This window comes from Tenrec ecaudatus, chromosome 2 (genome assembly GCF_050624435.1).
Source record: "Tenrec ecaudatus isolate mTenEca1 chromosome 2, mTenEca1.hap1, whole genome shotgun sequence".
NCBI classification, from domain to species: domain Eukaryota; kingdom Metazoa; phylum Chordata; class Mammalia; order Afrosoricida; family Tenrecidae; genus Tenrec; species Tenrec ecaudatus.
The window spans coordinates 140,240,135-140,258,705 of NC_134531.1; the positions used below are offsets into that span (position 1 = coordinate 140,240,135).

General features: G+C 51.2%; 1 protein-coding gene across 2 annotated transcripts in view; it reads left to right on the plus strand.

The window, feature by feature from the left end:
- The first annotated feature begins 3,533 nt into the window (after positions 1 to 3,533).
- The window catches only part of PCBD2 (pterin-4 alpha-carbinolamine dehydratase 2), a 48,053-nt gene continuing 33,015 nt past the window's right edge, over positions 3,534 to 18,571 (plus strand). The window contains exons 1-2 of one of the 2 annotated variants that reach the window (XM_075541577.1): positions 3,534 to 3,886; positions 6,078 to 6,209. In XM_075541577.1, the coding sequence (XP_075397692.1) occupies positions 3,812 to 3,886; positions 6,078 to 6,209 (207 nt within the window). In that variant the 5' untranslated portion in view covers positions 3,534 to 3,811. Of the gene's footprint in view, positions 3,887 to 6,076; positions 6,210 to 18,571 lie in introns of those variants that run through there. The other variant, XM_075541578.1, reaches the window with a different exon arrangement.

Sequence of the window (18,571 nt, forward strand, 5' to 3'; positions counted from 1 at the left end):
CAGTACCTTAATTTCCATTTTACAAATGAGCAAACCAAGGCAGAGTTGGATAACTTTCTCAGGTTGCAAAGATAGCAAATTAAGCTGGAATTTAAACTCACATTTGCATGTCTATAATTACAAAGATAAGGGAAAAGCAATAAGTGATCCTTCTTTTATGATAATACCTAGGACTGGGTCCTATCACAGGTGAGCCAGCTACTGTCTGAAGCACCTGCATGTGCCATTGCATCCAGACTGCACTGCAGCCCCGCGAGATAGACGAGGTCCCGCGTAACTGGTCATGCAGCCTCCAGTGGGGGACCAGGCTTCCAACCTACACGTTTTGACCCCAGAGCTTCCCCATGGATGGCACTCTGCCCAGTCTCTTGTGTCACCATCATAGACATTTCCACAGCGCCTTTGCATACAGTGACGACCTCGGGGAAAGACAGCTCCCAGCTGCTTTTGCCCAGGCAACATGCAGTGCTCGTGTTAGTGCGTTAAAACATCAGTGTGCTTTTTTCTGTGCTTCCTTTCCATGACTATCATAGCCATGGCTCCCAAACAAGTTCGTGAAACCAGCAGTAAAGCTAAGCGGAGAACTGTGATGGAAACCACCATAGAGTGACAGAAAGAAAGAAATCCCCCCAAAAAACCATTGTAAAAATGTGAATCAGGTTGCCACTTGTCTGATACGGTGGCCGAATACAACATGACTAAGTCAACATTATCAACATTTTTGGGTGGGGCGGCGGGAGGAGATGAGTAAACAGATAATGTGGTAAATGAAATCCTTAACCAGAAAACAAAGTACCCGGGCCATTGAAAGGCTGAACAGCTGCTGTAAATTCGGGTAGATCAGCAACAGCTCGATGGGAAAGCCATCTGAGACAGTGATGTGCGGGAAGACTGAAAGCCGCCAGAGTGCCTTGAAGCCCGGGAAAACGAATTTACACGTGGCCTCAGAACCAATTGTTTAGGTTTTCATTATCACGGGAGCTTCTTGAACATGAGTTTGGAATGGATTGAGTTGGACAACTGAGGTATTACTCTACTTGAAATCTAGGCATCATTTAGCAGCTTGCTTAACATTTAGTCCTTGTTGGTAAGTGTTCTTAACCATAGGACTGTGTGTATCTTCATGACTTACCGAGCCTACCCTGCTGGCTCTTTATGCTTGTATATGGCCTCGTTTCCTTGAGAGCAAATTCTCAGAGTGGGAATTCCACTATCAGAAGCATAGACATTTTCGTGCTTTCTGATCTTGTCAAGGATTCCTTCAGAATTTTCCACTTCAATAGTTTCATCTTGTCACTGGACAAAGAGATGTGTCTAGTGTGAAATCAAATTGTAGGTTATTTTGAGACAAAACCTTTGTTTTTCCCAAGTCTACATGGGAAATAAAATGAATTGTTCATAACTGCTAAGTTGAATTTGCATAGTCTCACCTTTTTTCTTGAGTAAATTGACTACTCAATTTCAATACATACTGCTATGAGGGAACTGAAAAAATTCATGACCTTAAATTTCCATGTATATATGGAAATCGAGAGAGAGAGACAGACAGACAGACTCTCCAGGGTTTCTGAGACTAAATATTTTTAGGGGCAGATTGTCCCTATCTTTCTCCTGAGGAGTGAGTGACAAGTGGGGTTTGAACTGCCAACCTTTCATTTTTTCCCCCTTTTTTAGGGGTATTTTTAGGGTTAGGCTTAGGGGCTAGGGGCTAGGGGTTGGGGTTAGGGATTAGGGTTAGCTTTAGGGTTAGGGGTTAGTGGTTAGGGTTAGGTTTATGATTGGGGTTGGGAAAACATGGTATACTTGAACTACTGGGAATACTCAGAATTACTGAATCAAACTTTTAAAAAGGTGAATTTTTATTTATGTAGTTTTAATCATTTTATCGGGGGCTCGTATAACTCTTCACAATCCATACATACATTGTGTCAAGCACATTTGTACATTTATTGCCATTATCATTCTCAAAACATTTTCTTTCTACTTGAACCCTTGGTATTAGCTCATTTCCCCCCTTCCCTCCCCGTCCCCCTTCCCTCACGAACCCTTAATAACTTATAAATAATTATTAATTTATCATGTCTTATACTGTCCAACGTCTTCCTTCACCCACTTTTCTGTTGCCCATCCTCCAGGGAGGGGGTTATATGTAGATCCTTGTGATTGATTCCCCCTTTCTACCCCACCTTCCCTCTACCCTCCCAGTGTTGCTACTCTCATTGTTCCTGAGGGGTTCATCCGCCCTGGAGTCCCTGTGTTTCCAGTTCCTATCTGTTCCAGTGTACATGCTCTGGTCTAGCCAGATTTGTAAAGTAGAATTGCGATCATGATAGTGGAGGGGAGGAAGCATTTAAGAACTAGAGGAAAGTTGTATGTTTCATCGTGGCTACCCTGCACCCTCAATGGCTCATTTCCTCCCTGCAACCCTTCTGTAAGGGGATGTCCAGTTGGCTACAGATGGACTTTGGATCTCCACTCCACACTCCCCCTCATTCACGATGATATGATTTTTTTCTTTGATGCCCTATATCTTAAAAGGGTGAATTTTATCTCTAACATCATGAGAATAAATATGTATATGGATGGGGGTAAATAAACATGTGTCGCTACTAGGGTTCAAGGTCACACGTGCATGGGTTTATTCCGAACCGGTTGCTGTGCCATGGGTTAGGCATTGGGCTGCTAACCTGAAGGTTGTTCGTTCAAACCTACTAGCTGCTTTGTTTCCATAAAGATGTCGACTTTGAAACCCTAGGCTGGGTCATGATGAGTTGGATGGACTCGCTCGCGTGAGTTTAGTGGGTTTTCCTGTGATCAGTACATGATGGACAAGTTACTTCTGTAGTACCTTTGTCTCCTTAGGGTGCCTTCAAAAAACCCCCAAAAGGTCCAATCAAAACTGGCTTCGGAGGGATCTTCTGGGCCAGTTACATCAAGGCAGAGGTCAACTCTGAAAGTTATGGCCATTCTTGATAGGTAATCTTTATAAAGGATGTGACAATCATGGGGTCTTAATAGGACGAAGTTTTAAGAAAACAGAAAACTGAACTGGTGAGAAAAAGACCAGGAAAGTTACACCAGAGACGATTTTCCATCTCACTTGTTCTGCCCTTGAGAATTTCATTGTGAAATCTTATCCTATCCACCCCACAGCTTCTGTCTTGCCTCGTCAGAATTCCTTTGTTCTTAAAATTTAAAGAATATTGAAAAGGGACAAAGACTTGAATCCCTCCTGGATACCAAAACTGCTGTTTTGATGTGGTGTAAAGGAAGAAAGGAGAACTGCGGTTAGAGATGGGAAAACCGTCACAAGTGTGAGACCTAGCTGGGGGATATGTTGAGGAAACAAGAGCATCACCTTTGTAATCTTTTTAATAAAGGGTTTAATTTTCCGTAGCAGTACCTTTTGATGCATTTGTACATGGATCCCTGGACTGGTGTGTGCTGTCGCTGCTGATACAGCTCCCTCCCTCTTTTTGCTTTACAGGGAAGAGCCAGTGTTCCCAGACTCTTTCACCTCAGTAGTAAGCACAGGGGCCGGAAGCGTAGCCTGCAGCCTTGGGGTTGTGCTAGCAGGGTGCCGAGGCAAGCCCGCAGCCCCAGCGCGGAGTCACGCGGCGCCCCTGCGCTGGCTCGGCGGGATTCGGACCCGGAGGGGCCGGGCGCCGCGCCCGGGCGAGGACGCACTCCCGCGGGCCCGGGGAAGCGCTAGCAGCCGGCCGGGGAGAGCCGGCGTCGCCGTCGGGGGCCTTCCGCGGCCTGGGCGGAGCGGGCTGACCCCGCGTCCGGCCCGGCTCCTCCGGCGGCAGCCATGGCGGCGGCGCTCGCGGCCACCCGGGGCGTGTTGGCGGCGCTGCGGGGCCCGAGGCCGGGGCTGGCGGCCATGGTGAGTGCGGCGGGGGCGGGGGCCGGGCCTGCGGCGCTGGCCGCCCACTGGAGCCCGGCGGCGTCGCCCCGGCGGCCGGCGGCTCCTGGCCGGGCCTCCCTGCGGCCCACGGGCGGCCTTCGCGCGCGGAGCGGCGGGCGCCGGGACAGTCCGGGCCGCGCGCGGGGGAGCAGGGGCCTCGCCGCCCTCCCCGGCGCCCGCCGGGGGCCTTGGAGGCGCTTTGGTGACCCTGCGGCTGCGTAGCCTCTCCCCTCCCCCCTCCCCCCCCATTTTCAAGGAGCATCCGAGTCACCTTTCTCTTTCTGGAAATTGCTACTTTGAGTCGAAGAGCGAAAGTTTTAACACGCAGCATCACCTAGTGGACAAACGTTGCAAAAGCGCGCCGCGTCCTTACGTTGGCCACCTGGCACCGGTTTTTAAATTTTTATTTGAATAGCCGTTTAGCCTAGACGTGGTTTCCCAAGGAAAGACCAGGAGTTGAGTCCGGTGGGCTCGGCGCAGGGCACGTCCCGGTGCCCAAGATGCTGGCGGGGCGGGGTGGCGGCCAGTGCCCTCACAGTTGAGCGCCTCAAGTGCGCGCCAGTGTCATTGCCACACCCCAGGTAAGGGGGGACAGTTCCCAGTTCTTTCACTAAGTAACCAAGTATGACCAGCGTCGGCCTGCTGGCCGTCAGCCCCATTTGGATTTGCGAGGGCGTCCTTGGCGTGAGTAGAAAAAAGGGGGACAGTGCTTTGGACTGGGCTGTATGTGGGGCGCCCTGGAGGGACTTTGACTTCTGGTGCTCTGAGAAAAGGGTTTCATAAACTCACTCAGGGCCACGGGGCTTTTGGAAGCCCCCCCCCTCCAGCCATTGTACAAAATTCTACAGAATGCCCATTTAATTTGTTTCCTTAGGGGTTGTGTCGTGGGGGGGGGAGGCAATGACTCCAAATGGTTAAGACCCAAGTTAGTAACTGTGAAGGCTACTCCTCTGGTGTGGGACCATCCAGAGGGCTTGGAGCCCTGAGTTCTAATCCCCGCCCCGGCACGGGATTTGCGGGTTTTCTCACGTGGTGTGTTTATCTGTGTCTCCCATCCTGGGGACACAGCACTTGTGCAACATGTGTGACTTGGCCCTCGTTGTCTGTGCTCTCAGAGAAGCAGAATTGTGGGGCTCCAGGCAGTGCTGAGGTGGAGAGGCACTGAGCCTCCTTGAGAGCTCCCTTGCTTTGTCTTCTGAGAACTTTATGTTGTAAGAACAAAGGAACCAAAAGGTAGGTAGGCTTTGGTGCCCTGGGAGCTTCTTTTTTAAACGCATAAAATACAATATCTAGTGGCGCAGTGGTTAAGCACAAGGCAGCTAACCAAAAAACACATAAAACAAAACATACAAAACAAACTGCTGGAGAAAGATGAGGCAGTCTGTCATGGTTAGGCCATATGTAATATCTTGCCATTTTATCTCCCTTCTGACCCTTCTTAAAGCTGTTTTAGTTTAAAAAAAGGGGGGGGGCAGGAAACACATGTGTGAAGCCTCCTGTGAATCCCCTGTGACCATGGACCAGGGATGGGAATGAGAAAATGGATCGTAGCAGATGCAGTTAGGTTACAGTTGAATGCCCTATCATTTGATCTCCCAATGATCCATTTAAATTGATTCTACTTTTCAGTTTTCTTTTTCATTGAGGTTTAATTTAATTTTTTAAATTAAAAGATCTTTTCACCCATTGAGGTTTATTTTTAACCTGCTTTACTTTGTTACTCTTGTTAGTTTCTCCTTTTTCAGTTAATGTTTGACTGTAGGTAAAATCCAGGATAGAGAGATCTGTAGAGACAGTAACTGGATTAATGGTTCCAGGGAGGTTTGGGGGAAATGGAGAGCTAATAATGATGAATATAAGAATGAAGGAAATAGTTTAAAACTGTTAGTGATGATTGTACAACCCTTCTGAAGTGATTGAGCTATTGAATTGTATGATATGTGAATCGTATGCCAAAAAAACGGATAAAAATAAAGAAGATGAGGCAGTCTGCTTCCATAAAGATTTACAGCCTTGGAAACCCATGGGGCTGTTCTTCCCTGCCCTGCAGGGTTACTGTGAGTCAGAATCAACTTAGGGTAACAGGCATGCATAAAACTAAGAGTCACACGTTTCTTTGAGCGTAAGCAAACACCTGCCTTTCCAGAGATTCACTGTGTTCTTGTTGTAGTCAGCAGATGCTTCTGGGTTGACAGCAGAGGAGAGGAGCCGAGTTATCCTGGACCTTAAAGCAGCAGGATGGTCGGAATTAAGTGAGAGAAACGCCATCTACAAAGAGTTCTCATTCAAAAATTTTAATCAGGTAATTATGATTAATTCTGGGTAGTGCTTTTGCCATTGTGACCACTGTCGTCTGGTGCTCCTGCTCGCCAGTCCCCTGTGGGATTCAGGGTCCAGATCCTCCTGTCGAAGAATCCAAGCTGAAAGTTGCTGCCCCATCTCCTGGTCAGTTCTCCGCTCTGTGGGGAGCAGGTGGTTTGTGTCATTTGGAAAATCAAATGTCAGGGTTAGTGTTGCTTTGCTGTTGGTTCCAATATTTAGTTTGTTCTGGAATGTCAAATACCATTAAACACGGACGTGGGCTTTTTTTTAATCACTTTACTGGGGGCTCATACAATTCCTATCACAATCCATACATACATCAATTGTGTAAAGCACATTTGTACATTCGTTGCCCTCATCATTCTCAAAACATTTGCTCTCCATGGGCTTTTGTATTTTAAGAGAAAAAAAAACCCCAACTCACTGCTGTTTGCTTGATTCCAAGACCTAGCGACCCTGTAGGGCCGGGTGGGATATCCCTGTGGGCTTCTGAGACTGTAGCTCTGTACAGCAGCCGAGAGCCTCACTGTTTCCTCTCGTGATTTTGAACCACCGACCTTGCGGTTGAGTAGCCACTACATCACCAGGGCTCCTTGAACTTTATATGTGGCTGAGAAACAGAAATCTGTCTGTCCGACTTCCCTGACTTTTCCTGGGAGGTGAGCAGGTTCTCTTTCTTGCCAGAGTTGTAGTTCTCTTTTTGATCAACTCCCAAGCTGCGCCTTCTTCCCGGCGGGCTGTTTCCCCGAGTCCAGTGGCCGGCCCTTAACGCTGCCTTCTCAGCACCCGGCCTCCCGCTGTGGTGCCCGCGTGAAGTGCCATCTCCCAGGACTCCCCAGGCAGTTGCTGCTCCCCTGCTTTCCTGGAAGGGAAAGGCTTTGGACTGCGTCACGTGTGTTCAGTTAGTTTGGCAATCCCCCCGGACAGGTTGATTGTTTATATTTATAGTAGGTGTTGGCGTCCAGAAGTCAGAGACCGTGTTTGCTTAAATAATTACCGCACTGAACCCAGTTCGGGGCCCCAGCAGCCATTCACAATTGCAGCCGCTGGTTGCAGGGAGGGCGGGCGGGTGAGGAACCTCAGACTTGTTTTCCTGGTCCAGGTGCTGAGCTGTGGGCCGGACTCTGCTCTCCGTCCAGCTGGCTGCCAGCCTTCTGCTCTGAGTCCCCAACTCTGAAGACACCTGTACCAAGCTGCCTGCCTGTCCCTGCCGCCCCACGTGCCCCTCAGCTCTTGTCAGGGGCTTAGCACGCCTTGGCTGGTAGCAGGGACTCCCTTTGGTACAGTAAGCTTGTGCATAAGCTCTAGGTCACATTTTCTAAGCTTATTAAAGTTCTTGCATGTGTACGGCCTGACTTCTCTAAGCCCGGGCTAATTTATTGGGCTCTGAACATGTGTCTTAAAGTACTTGAGCGCTGCTGCCCCAGGCTCTGCCCATGAGTCAGTCCTTCAGCCTTGACGTGTGGGGCGGCTTTCAGGGATGGCAGCGAAGGGGAGCATCCTTGAGTAAATGTCATGCGATTCATTAAGACATTTAATTAATGAGGCGTCTCCCCTTCCCCCCAGTCCAGCTCTGTGGGGCAGTGAGGCAGATGCCAAGAAAACCAGCCAATGTCAGGGAATTTATTCAGAGAGCAAGGACTGAGATTATATCCCGGAGTCTCTTTTGTCAGCCCATCTCCCACTTTCGCATGTTCAGCGGGCACTGATGGGACAATGGTCGGTCAGTGCCCACAGCCAGGGAGCAGCAGGAGCACAGCTGGGTTTGGGCGCAGTACTCATGAGGGGAACAGGGGAGAACAGAGCCGGGGCGTCCTGGTCCTCCAGGAAGAGAGGGTAAGAGGAGAGTGCTGTAGGATCTGGGCTTATGCTAGTGATGTAGATTTCAGGAGGAAGCAGGGCTGTCTCTGTACCTGGATCTTGTAATAGAGCTTACCTGCTGAGGGGAGAGCCGACCAATGTGAGTGAGGCCAGGGCTGAAGTGGGCAGGGAAGCAACTACCCACTGCTTGCTAGTTGGCCCTCTCCGGCATTGGCTGGACGAGCTGTTGTGGCTCGCCCGGTGTTGGCTGTGTGTCTGTTCCGACGTCATGGCCGAGTGGTCTTCGCCATCATGGTCTCAGAAGGGCCTTTGGCTGATGCTGCAGTTGGTGTTTGCCAGGAAGACTTGGAGGTTCAGCGGGGGCGCCAGGCCAGCTCCCAGAGGCGAGGGCACTCACAGGTCACTCACTCCTCTTTCATTTGCCATTTTAACAAATTGTGACAATCACACGAACTCACTGCCGTTGATCCCGAATCATAGCAACCCCTAGGATAGGGCAGAGCTAACCTGGGCCTTTCCGAGGACGTAGACAGGAGTAGCGAGCTTCAAACTGCTGGCCATGTGGTTGGCAGCCCAGCTGAGTGACTGTTCCTGTGTCCCAGGGCAGCTGTGTTCCTCTCCCCACCCTGCTCTCGTGAAGATGGTCTCCGTATGTGCAGTTGATTTAAAACACAGCAATTGTGCATGGTCAATATTTTAAAACTCCTTTACATTGTGTTGTAAAAGTAATCTTCATGAATTCAACAGATAGTCATCAAGCATCTCTTCTGTGCCAGACATGGTTCTAAACGACACGGCTCCCACTCCAGTGGAGAAGGTAGACAATAAACAAGGGAATGGAAAAACTAATTCCAGGGAATGAAAAGTGCCAGGAAGGAGAATAAAATGGGACACTGAGATAGGTACGGGCGATGGGGGTGGGGATGGGTGGGCAGCATTTTATCAGGCGGAATGGGGAGGGAGGGGTGGGAACATTGGAGGCCTGGGGAGCTGTGGGTGAAGTGCTATGGGCGAGAACTCCAGAAGAAGGGATCAGCAAGCACAATGTCCCAGAAGCAGGGTCATCCTGGCACAATCAGGAAGGAGCCCGAGGCCAGCGCTTGGAGTGAGAGAAGAGAGAGGGGGAGGGGAGGCCAGAGTGAGGGGGAGGCGGGTGCTGGGTGGGTGGAGAAATGAAGTGTCGTGTGTTAGCTGGGTCAGGTTTGGGGTACTTCTTAAAGTCAGCCGTACAATGTTGTCAGGTTGGCAGTTGGATATGTGAGGTCACAGCTCAGGCTGGAAATACCCAAGTGAGAGTTGCCAGAGTACAGATAGTCTTCAAAGCCATGGTTTAAAGCACAGATCGCCAAACTTAGTTGGCCTACTGTACCCTTTCCAGATGCCTCCCCCCCAAAAACAAAAAAATTACTCAGCGCTCCTCTGGCAGCGAAAGCCTTTTGTACTCCCAGAAACTCCTTGCCAGCAGGTCCATCCGGACTCATTCGGACTCATAGTGACCTGACAGGACAAGTCAGAGCTGCCACTGTTTCTGAGGCTGTGTGTATTTGTGGGACTAGAAGCCTTGTCTTTCTCCTTCGGAGCAGCTGGTGATTTCAAACTGCTCACCTTGTGGTTAGCAGCTCAAGGCACAACCCACCATGCCATCAGGGCCCTCCTGTAGCCACAACCCAGGATAAAGTGTAGGTATCTGCTTGCTCAGTCCTCCTGGCTTGTTTCAGTGTCTCTCCCCCCACCCTCCTCCGGGTACAGCATCCCTCACTTTGGGAAACACTGGATTAAGTGGTCAAGTAGAGAGGGGCGCCTTAGACGAGCACAGCCTGAGATGGACGAGAGAGGACAGGATGGAATGAGCGGTGGCCGCGAGAAGGCAGTACGAAGTGTAGGTGCAGAAAGGTTGGTCCGTTTGCCCTGGAAGGGGTGATTCTTTGGTTCTTCCCAGTGAAGTCATCAGGGGAGAGGGAGAAAGCAGAGGAGGGAGGAGTGCTAATCCAGGGACAGAGGAGAAGGAATGCAAGAGCAGTAGCGTGAACTAGGGAAGGGTGGTCAGGTGCTGGGCAGGGTCCAATGTCCAGTGGAGATTTATGGCCATATGCAGGTGCCCTGGTGGCGTGTGGGTTATGCGTTGAGCTGCTGACTGCAAGGCCAGCGGTTTGAAACCACCAGCCGCTCCACTGGAGAAAGGCAGAGCTTTCTGCTCCTGTAACAAGTTGCGGTCCCAGAAACCCACAGGGCAGTTCTCTCCTGTCCCAGAGGGTGGCTGTGAGTTGGCATCAACTCGATGGCAGTGAGTTTGGTTTGTTGTTTCGTTTTAAATTATTTTCTGCAGTGTTTACCATGAAGATTTGGTATGCTCTGTCTCGCCACGTGCAGGCTGGGAGTGGAGTCTTAACGAGGGTTGAGTGTGATCAGGTGAGTGCAGTGGAGGAGCAGGGGTCAAGGCAGGCTCAGTGTGTGCAGGGGAGGGATTAGAACAGTCGGCCATGGAGGGGAAGCTGGCTAGTAAGGTATGTGGCTGTGACGTCAGGAAAGTGACGTGCCCATTGTCTTAGTTTCTAGTAACAGCCACACAAGCATGCAGAAATGGCTCTGAAGGCTGCCGCTTAGAGCCAGCCCCACGAGCCTGTCGTTTTTATGGGGAGCAGGCCATGGTGAGCCACACCTCCCTTGTGCAGCTGCCCCGGGGTTCAGGGAGGGCAGGGTGAAGGAAGGGCCCTGTGCCCACAGACTCCCCGGGCAGCCGTGCAGCAACTCTCCACAGAGAAGCTACCACAGACAAGACCTGGTGACCCACCTTCCTTTAGGGGGAGGGAGCCCCACACCAGGTGTTATCAATTTTCTCTCTAATCTTTGTTGAACATATAGGAGTTTTTTATTCAAAGCTCTGTTTCTGTTGCTTAACAGGTTAGGGACGTGTTTCAGTTACGTATGTCGTCTTTTTGTTTGGATTGCAAGTCTTGAATGGTTGACTAACGCAATGGTTATAAAATGGTACCACAGGTTTGGTTAGCATCAGTTCATTGCAACACTGTGGAAAATGCGCATGCGCCTCTTCATGCTGGTCAGATCCGTGCATTGGAGAAACATTTCCGGGGACACTGGGCGAAAAACCCATTTCTCAAACCTTTGGTTTACGAGAATAGTCACTCGCCACCAAAATCTGTTGGAACTTTTATCTCTTGGTTTGGTTCTGAGATACGCATCATTCCAAATAGTCTAAAATCACGTGAAAGCCCAGAGCCAGAAAACCAAACCCACCACCATTGAGTTGATTCTGACTCAAAGCAACTATGTAGGGTTTCTGAGACTAAGTCTTCCTGGGTGCAGACAGCCCTCTGTCTCCCCTGGCGCTGCTGCGGGTTTGAATGGCTGATTGTACCGCACTGCCATCAGAGCGCCATATGAGAGCTCAGGTGGGTGCACATACTTGGGGAGCCCACTCACCGTCACCGAGTGGACTTGGAATTGGAATGAGACCGGGGCGTCATAGAGCCGCTCGTTAGGGTTTCTGCAGGTGTACATCTTTATGAGCGCAGAAGTTTCATCTTTCTCCCGAGGGCTGCCTGGTGGGTTTGAACTACCGACTTGGTTAGCAACCCCTCGCCTATCCCACTCCCACTTGGGGATCGAAGACCCTCTACCACTGAGGCCTTTCAACTCCGGCAGTAATCACAGTCTCGGAAACCCACAGGGGCAGTTCTGTCCTGTCCGATAGGGTCTCTGTGCGTCAGAAATGACTCCATGAAAGTGAAGGTTTGGAGTTTTGTTTGACCGCCTAGTCAATTTTGACCCCTGGCGACCCTAGAGGGCAGAGTAGAACTGCTTCCTAGGGTTTCCGTGACTGTCCCTCTGGATGGGAGTGGACAGCCCCATCTTGCTCCCGTTCAACGGCTGGTGTGTTTGAACCACTGACCTTGTGGTTAGCAGCTCAAGGTGACCAGGGTTCTCACTTTGGGATTCCATTTGTCCATTCCCAAAGGATCCCGATAGGCGGCAGATCAAGCGTCTTTAAGTCTTGGCTGCTACCAGTGCCCCGGGTCTGCCCATGGCGGCGGCGCTGATCTCTGCAGTGCACTGCCCTGCTTATGTCGCGGGGGGTTGGGGGCAGGGGACACGCTGTGAGCAGTCAGAATATGGCAGTCCCTTGGAATGAGTGTGCTCAGACTGGGTGGGGCTGCCTTTGTAAAAGAGTTCTGCTTGTTTCCCTGTACTTGAGGACATTATTCTGGGGTGGTTGGCGACTGCTGCGTGTCTGCTTGGGAAGCACCACATGGCTGTCAGAAATGCAGGTGTGGTGTCCCGTCAAGGTGCCTTCTGCCGTTCCTTGTCATGAATGGGGACAAGTGGGGAGCTCATGCAATTGGAAGGAAGACAGGTGAGGGCTTGGGAACCTGGGCAACAGCTCACCCGATGCCAGCAGGGGGAGCCCTCCTGGGTAAGAGCCCAGACTTGCCAGGCCTCCCGCCAGGAACCTCACTCCTGGATTCCTGGAGGGTGATGGGTGGGTGGGGTTGTTCAGCAGGGATATAACAGGATCGGGGAGAGGTAAGGGGTGGTGACTGAGAACGGGTCTCAGCTCCATGCTCTTTGGTCCGTGGAGGATTGAAGGGGTTTCTAATCGGTAATGAAGCCTGTTTGCTGCAGGAGCAAGGGCCCAAGCTTAATGAGAGGGCACGCTGGCTCCCCCCACTCCTGCAGAAGCTCCTGGGCCTTGGCAGCTTTCTTAGGCGATGTCAGGGTGCGGGGTATCGGTTATGTGAGGCTGAATTATATGGGGGGCTGTTTTAAAAAATGAGTAGTTCTCCATGTTTCCCTCAGACAGTGTGCCAGAGTGTGGAATCTCGTGTGGAGCAGGTCCCTGTTGTGTCCCCACCGCACTCTGGGGGCTGCAGTGGGGGAAAGGCGGCGGGGATGAGGGGCGTCCTGTGCTCACGTGGCAGTCTAGCAGTGGTGTCCTCTGTGGGTGTGGGGGTCTGTAAGATGTTTCTCTCCTGCTGCTAACTTAATTTGCCAACAGTGGCCCTGTGAGGGATTTGATCAGAGGTTCAGGGCTAACATTTGAAACAATAGGGTCAAAGCTCAATGCTACCGGGTCGGAAACAACTCTTAATGCACAGCCTAGTGGAGTCTGCAGCTCACCTCAGGAGCTCTTGCTGTGACTCCTTGTGGCTCACGCGCCACGGTTCGGCATCAGTACTGCAGTCCCATCAGCGTGAGCACGCGTGAGCCAGCGGCGAGGGCAGGGAGGCGCGCCCAGAGAGGCCCTTCCCCAGGCCAGAGTCAGATCCCCGAGGAAGTGCCCTTCTGCTGGTGGAGCCGAATGGTGGGGTGCCTCCACCACTCCATGGAGTGGGGAGTGGAGACACCCATAGGTTATCAAATGTTACCTAACACTCGAGATGCTAATCAAAGTACCCGGCGGGGCCTCCCTGAGGCTGTCGTGTGATGGGTTTGGCCCCTGTGCAGTGGGTGAGGGAGATGTAGACCAGGCATGGGCGATGCTCACGGGACCCCACTAGGTAGCAGGAAAACACTGCGCTGGCTACACCATCCTTAATAAAGTGGACTTCCAATGGCAGGGGTTTTTCTTAGGCCTACAGTAAATCTTCTGTTTACAGAACGTAGTCTGAGCATTTTGTAAAAGTCAAACAGCCAAGAAATACAATTTCCTCAGCGGTCTTTGTCTTGCCCTTTTACAGCCGGCGCAAAATCAGGTGTGTAAAAAATAAAAAAGCGGTTGAGCTGACATGAAAGGTATTCCAGATTTATGCTTTGCAGATGATATGGGTATGATTAATGCATTCATTGCTTTAAAAAAATTTATTGCTTTTCACAGATAATGTACATGATGCATGGAAAATGCCCTGGGTCTGAATCTTGGCCAGGTTTAGACTGTGAATGTCCACAGATGGTCTCCTCTAAGTACCACAATTACTATAAAAAAACAACACCCAACAACTTGTTAGGCAACACAGTGACATAAATTTCCGTTATGTAAATTGGTTTCATTAGTGTAAGACCGTAGTTGTCGCTGTCAGGGGTTGGGAAGCACTTTCGAGGAGGTTAACTTGGTACAATGCGGTCACAAATGGGCCGCTCTCAATTTAACTGACAAGAAAATAGCGCGTGGAGGAGACCGCCGGGGCATTTGCTCTCAGCGTGCGTGGCCGTGCCGGCACCCTGCAGTGGTGGGCTGGGTGGATACAGCCGCCCGCTGGCTCGGCCAGCACAGAAAGTCATTGCCAGGAGACCTTGCGTAATCACTCACGTGTGCTCGGGCTTGCCCTTTCCTGCTCCATTTTCCCTTGGCGTGCCAGCGCACGGCGTCCACGGGACCCCGTCTCTGTAGTGGTCAGGTTTGCATGGCCACAGTCTGGCCACTATTGTTGGGTATATTAGGGCCGTGGCACCAAAGTTTGTCCTTTCATTTTTTCAAAAAACCAAGCCTAGGGGCCTGGTGGAGAAGGCCCCTCAGCGACCCGGGAGTCCCCAGCAGCAAGGACAACGTGGCATCAGGTTCCGTGGCCGGTCGGTGTCCTTGGAAGAGATTCAGGCCACGGCGTGGACAGGTGGCCGAGGTTCCTCCCTGGCTCTAAGCTCCCTGTGTCTGCTTTGTCTTCCAGCTCCTTTCAGTTACGCTTCTTTCTGCTGCTGGCCCCATCTTATCTACGCTTTATAGACTGGCCTTCACCTCAGACTCACATATCCTGTATCCAATTAAGCCAGACAGATCAGCGGCACCCTCCATGCTTTGCAGTGAAAGTATGGCGTTGCTCTTCTGAGCTGGGCAAGTAGGGACATTCTAACGAAGCCACTGAAGTTCACAGAAGAATGCTGACCAAGACTGAGGCCGGGGAAGTACCTGGGGCTGAACTGGGTCATGGCGCAGTAGGTGTCAGTGTCTCACTTCTTGTCCCTTCAGCAGCATTTTAAATCCTCTGCGATACAGAAAGTGGTGTTTTAGGAGGCGGCCTGTTTTCCAAGGTACTGGCTTACTTTCCGCCTTACCTGGGTTTGGCCGTGCTTCCTGAGAAAGGCGGATTCAGACTGCACTTGTTTAGGAGTGAGTGACCCAGGTCCCACTTGGAGCAACCGGAAGTCATCTCATGCTGTCCTTAAAATCAGCCTTTCAGAACAGCAAATGCCACTGAATTCTGTTTGCTTGGCCAGCAAGGCAGGATTGTGGCTGCCTACCATCTACATCGTTCAGCAAACTGGCCGTCTGAGTACCCTGTCCTCACCCTTGCTGTGCTGGACGGGCTGGGCACCACCAGGTGTCTGAAGCCGGCCCAGTTCAGGCGGAGCCCAGAGCATCTTGGCCTCCCGCTGAGAGCCCCTGAGCTCCTGGCTGTTGCTGGCTTTGCTGGCCAGGCTGCGTGGGGAGGGCCTGGAGCTGATGCCCACTGAGTGCCCCGCCTCACACAGCCCAGGGGTGGAAGAAGGCAGATGCCTGAGAAGCAGACGCTGCCTCTGCACCGAAGGGCTGCCAGTTTTACGGGGGTGTGTGCGGCCCGTCAGAATTTGTATAAGTGGACTGAAAAAAACAAAAGGGAATCTAGGACAGATAACCTCCTCCAGATCAATGAGAGTATCGATACCAGGAGGGGAAGGGGAAAGTGGGGGCAGAAGCAATCCACATATAACCTCTTCCAAGGCAGGTGGACCATAGAAAAGTGGGTTAAGGAGACAGCGGTTGGTGTAAGACATGAAAAAAAAAGATAAATTGTCAAGGATTCTTGAGGGAGGGTGGGGAAGGGGGAAAATGAGCTGATACCAAGGGCTCAAGGAGAAAGAAAATGTTTTGAAAATGATGATGGCAACTTATGTACAAATGTCCTTGACACAATGGATGGATATATGGATTGTGATAAGAACTGTACGAGTCCCCCGCAAAATGATTAAAACAACAACAATTATAGCCAAGTTCATCAGACACTAATTTATGGAGTCCTCATGGCCAAAAGGAGGCGCACTTTAGGACCGCTGCCTGCAAAGGCGGACCTCCGAGCTGCCCCTGAAAGAACTGCTAGGCTTTTTGTGAGGCACCTGAGGGAGGGGGCAGCAGGCAGCAAAGGGCGAAGACAGGAAGGGAGGGGGCGCTTGTATGTTTGGGAAAGAACGGCCCTCACTCTGGTTTGGCACGCTGGGCTGCAGATGGGTGGGGAGGTCCCCTGGTGAACTCCCCGGCGGGGCCTAGTGGTGCCTCCATGGTAGGGTGTCTGAAACGGGACCCTGGCCTTTTTCTCTCCCCTCCTAGTTGCTTGTTGCTCTTGGCACACCGTCCTCTCAAGCACTTCCATTCTCTCCAACCCTCCTTGCCCACATCCACTGGCCAGGCTCCCTTTGGTGTCTCTCCCCAAGGCTGGGCTTCTGGTGGTTGTGTGCCCCTCTCTGCCCGGCGTTCCTCTGGAAGCCCCCTGACAGTCTTTCACCTCTGGGCTCTCCCTGCCCTCATCGGGTCTGCATTCCACGAGGTTGCAACCAAGTTGGGCTTTGCTGAAGAAATCTCAGCGCCTTCCCAGTGTCGCCTGTGTGACCTGCTTCAACTTAGGCTTTCAGAGCTGCCCTCTGGGCGGCCCTCACCCCGTTTCTCACGCACTCTCTGCCAGGGGCCTCTTCGCTCAGCAGTAAGGGAGCCTGACCGCCCCCCAGGCAGCCTCACTGAAGACGTGGGGAAACCAGGCCTCTGGGGTGGAGCCAGTCCACTTGTTAAGGGCCTTCCTCATGTCTGCTGACCCTCTGCGCTGACAGTCATGCTCTCCCTTTCCAGGGACTGGTCTTTCCTGAAAACATGTCCAGCATGTCCAAAGTCTGAGATGAAGTCCCACTGTCCTCTCTTTTTAAAATCACTCTATTGGGCGCTCTTAGAGATGGTATGACAATCCACATGGTCAGTGTGTCCAGTGAACTTGAATAGATGCTGCCATCGTCATACTCTTTTTCTTTTTTAAAGATCATTTTACTGGGGGCTCTGACAGCTCTTACACAAGCCACACATCAGTTGTATCAAGCATATTTGTACATATGTTGCCAGCATTGTTTTCTAAATATTTATATTCTATTGGAGCTCTTGGTATCAGCTCCTGCCATCATCATTTTCAAAAGTATCTTTCTTCTTGAGCCCTTTGATATCATCTCTTTAGTCCCTCCCTCCCCCACCCTACCACCCGCTTGAACCCTTAATATATTATATATACTGGTAATTATTATTCTTTTATATCTCACACCATCCAGTGTTTCCCTTCACCTGCAATTCTGTTATTCGTCCCCTCAGGGGGGTATGCAGCCATCATTGCTATGGGCTCCCCCTCCCCCGGCCCTTCCGGAACCCTCATGGAGCCGGTACTCCCATTACAGTTTCTGAGGGATTTATCTATCCTGGATTCCGCGTATCAAAAGCTCTTCTCTGTACCAGTGTACATACATGGGTCTAGCAGGCTTTGTGAGGCAGAACCGGTCACTGTCCTCACGTCTAAGGAGCATCCTGGCTGTACTTCTAAGACAGACCTGTATCGTCTTCTGGCAGTTCCTGCACTTTCGCCGTCATTGCCAGCACCATCCTACGAATGCATCCGCTTTTCTGTGGCCTGCCTGCCGGCTTCTATATGCATACGGTGCAACTGACCTTCGTCCTCAAAGTGATATCTTTGCTCTCCTGAGCCCCAGATTTGTCCAGTTCATTGGTTTCTTTCTGCTGCGTCCATGAACATTGATTGTGGATCCCAGCCAAGTGAAATCCTTGACAGCATCAATCTTTTCTCCCTTTACCGTGCTGTCTATTGATCCAGTTCCGAGGACATTCTTCCTTCCCTTTATTTTGAGCTGCAGTCCGCACTGAGATCTTTGATCTTCCTCAGCAAGTGCTTCAAGTCCTCCTTGCTTTCAGCCAGCCAGGGTGTGCCATTTGCACATCACAGGTGTGTTTATAAGCCTTCCTCTTATGATTGAGCCCTCATAGGTATTGTGCCAGACACCTGGGCTGCCGTTGAGAACAAAGCCGATACTGTCCATCTTCATGGGGGAGCTTATAGTGCACTCGAGGAGGGAGGGCACCACTGAAAGGAAAAGGGATGCATAATTCAAAGTCATAACTTTCATAAGTACATGAAAGTGCTTGCTGAGCACTTAAGCAGTGTGCCAGCCTCTATGGTAAGGACTTTACATGTCACTCATTTCGGCCTCACAAACCTGTGAAGGAGAGATGATTTCCCTCATCTTGGAGCCGAGGAAAAGGTTCAGAGCAAGTCAGCAGTGCGATCCCAGGGGAGGGGGTCATGCCATTAGCCTTGGGGCACTGCTTCCTCTCCAGGAGGGAAGGGAGGCAATAATGGGAAGACTGGATCCCTTTTGAAGGGAGCGGCCAGGGCAGGCCTCGCTAAGGAAGTGATGAACCGATGCCTGTTTTCTGAAAAGGCCCACTCTCAGAGTGGGGACTTCAGGAGAGGTGTGCCAGCCACTGTGCTGAGTGATTGCATCCTAGCCAGAGAGAGACGGTTCTCCGTATTTCTCTGGTACACGGTCTCA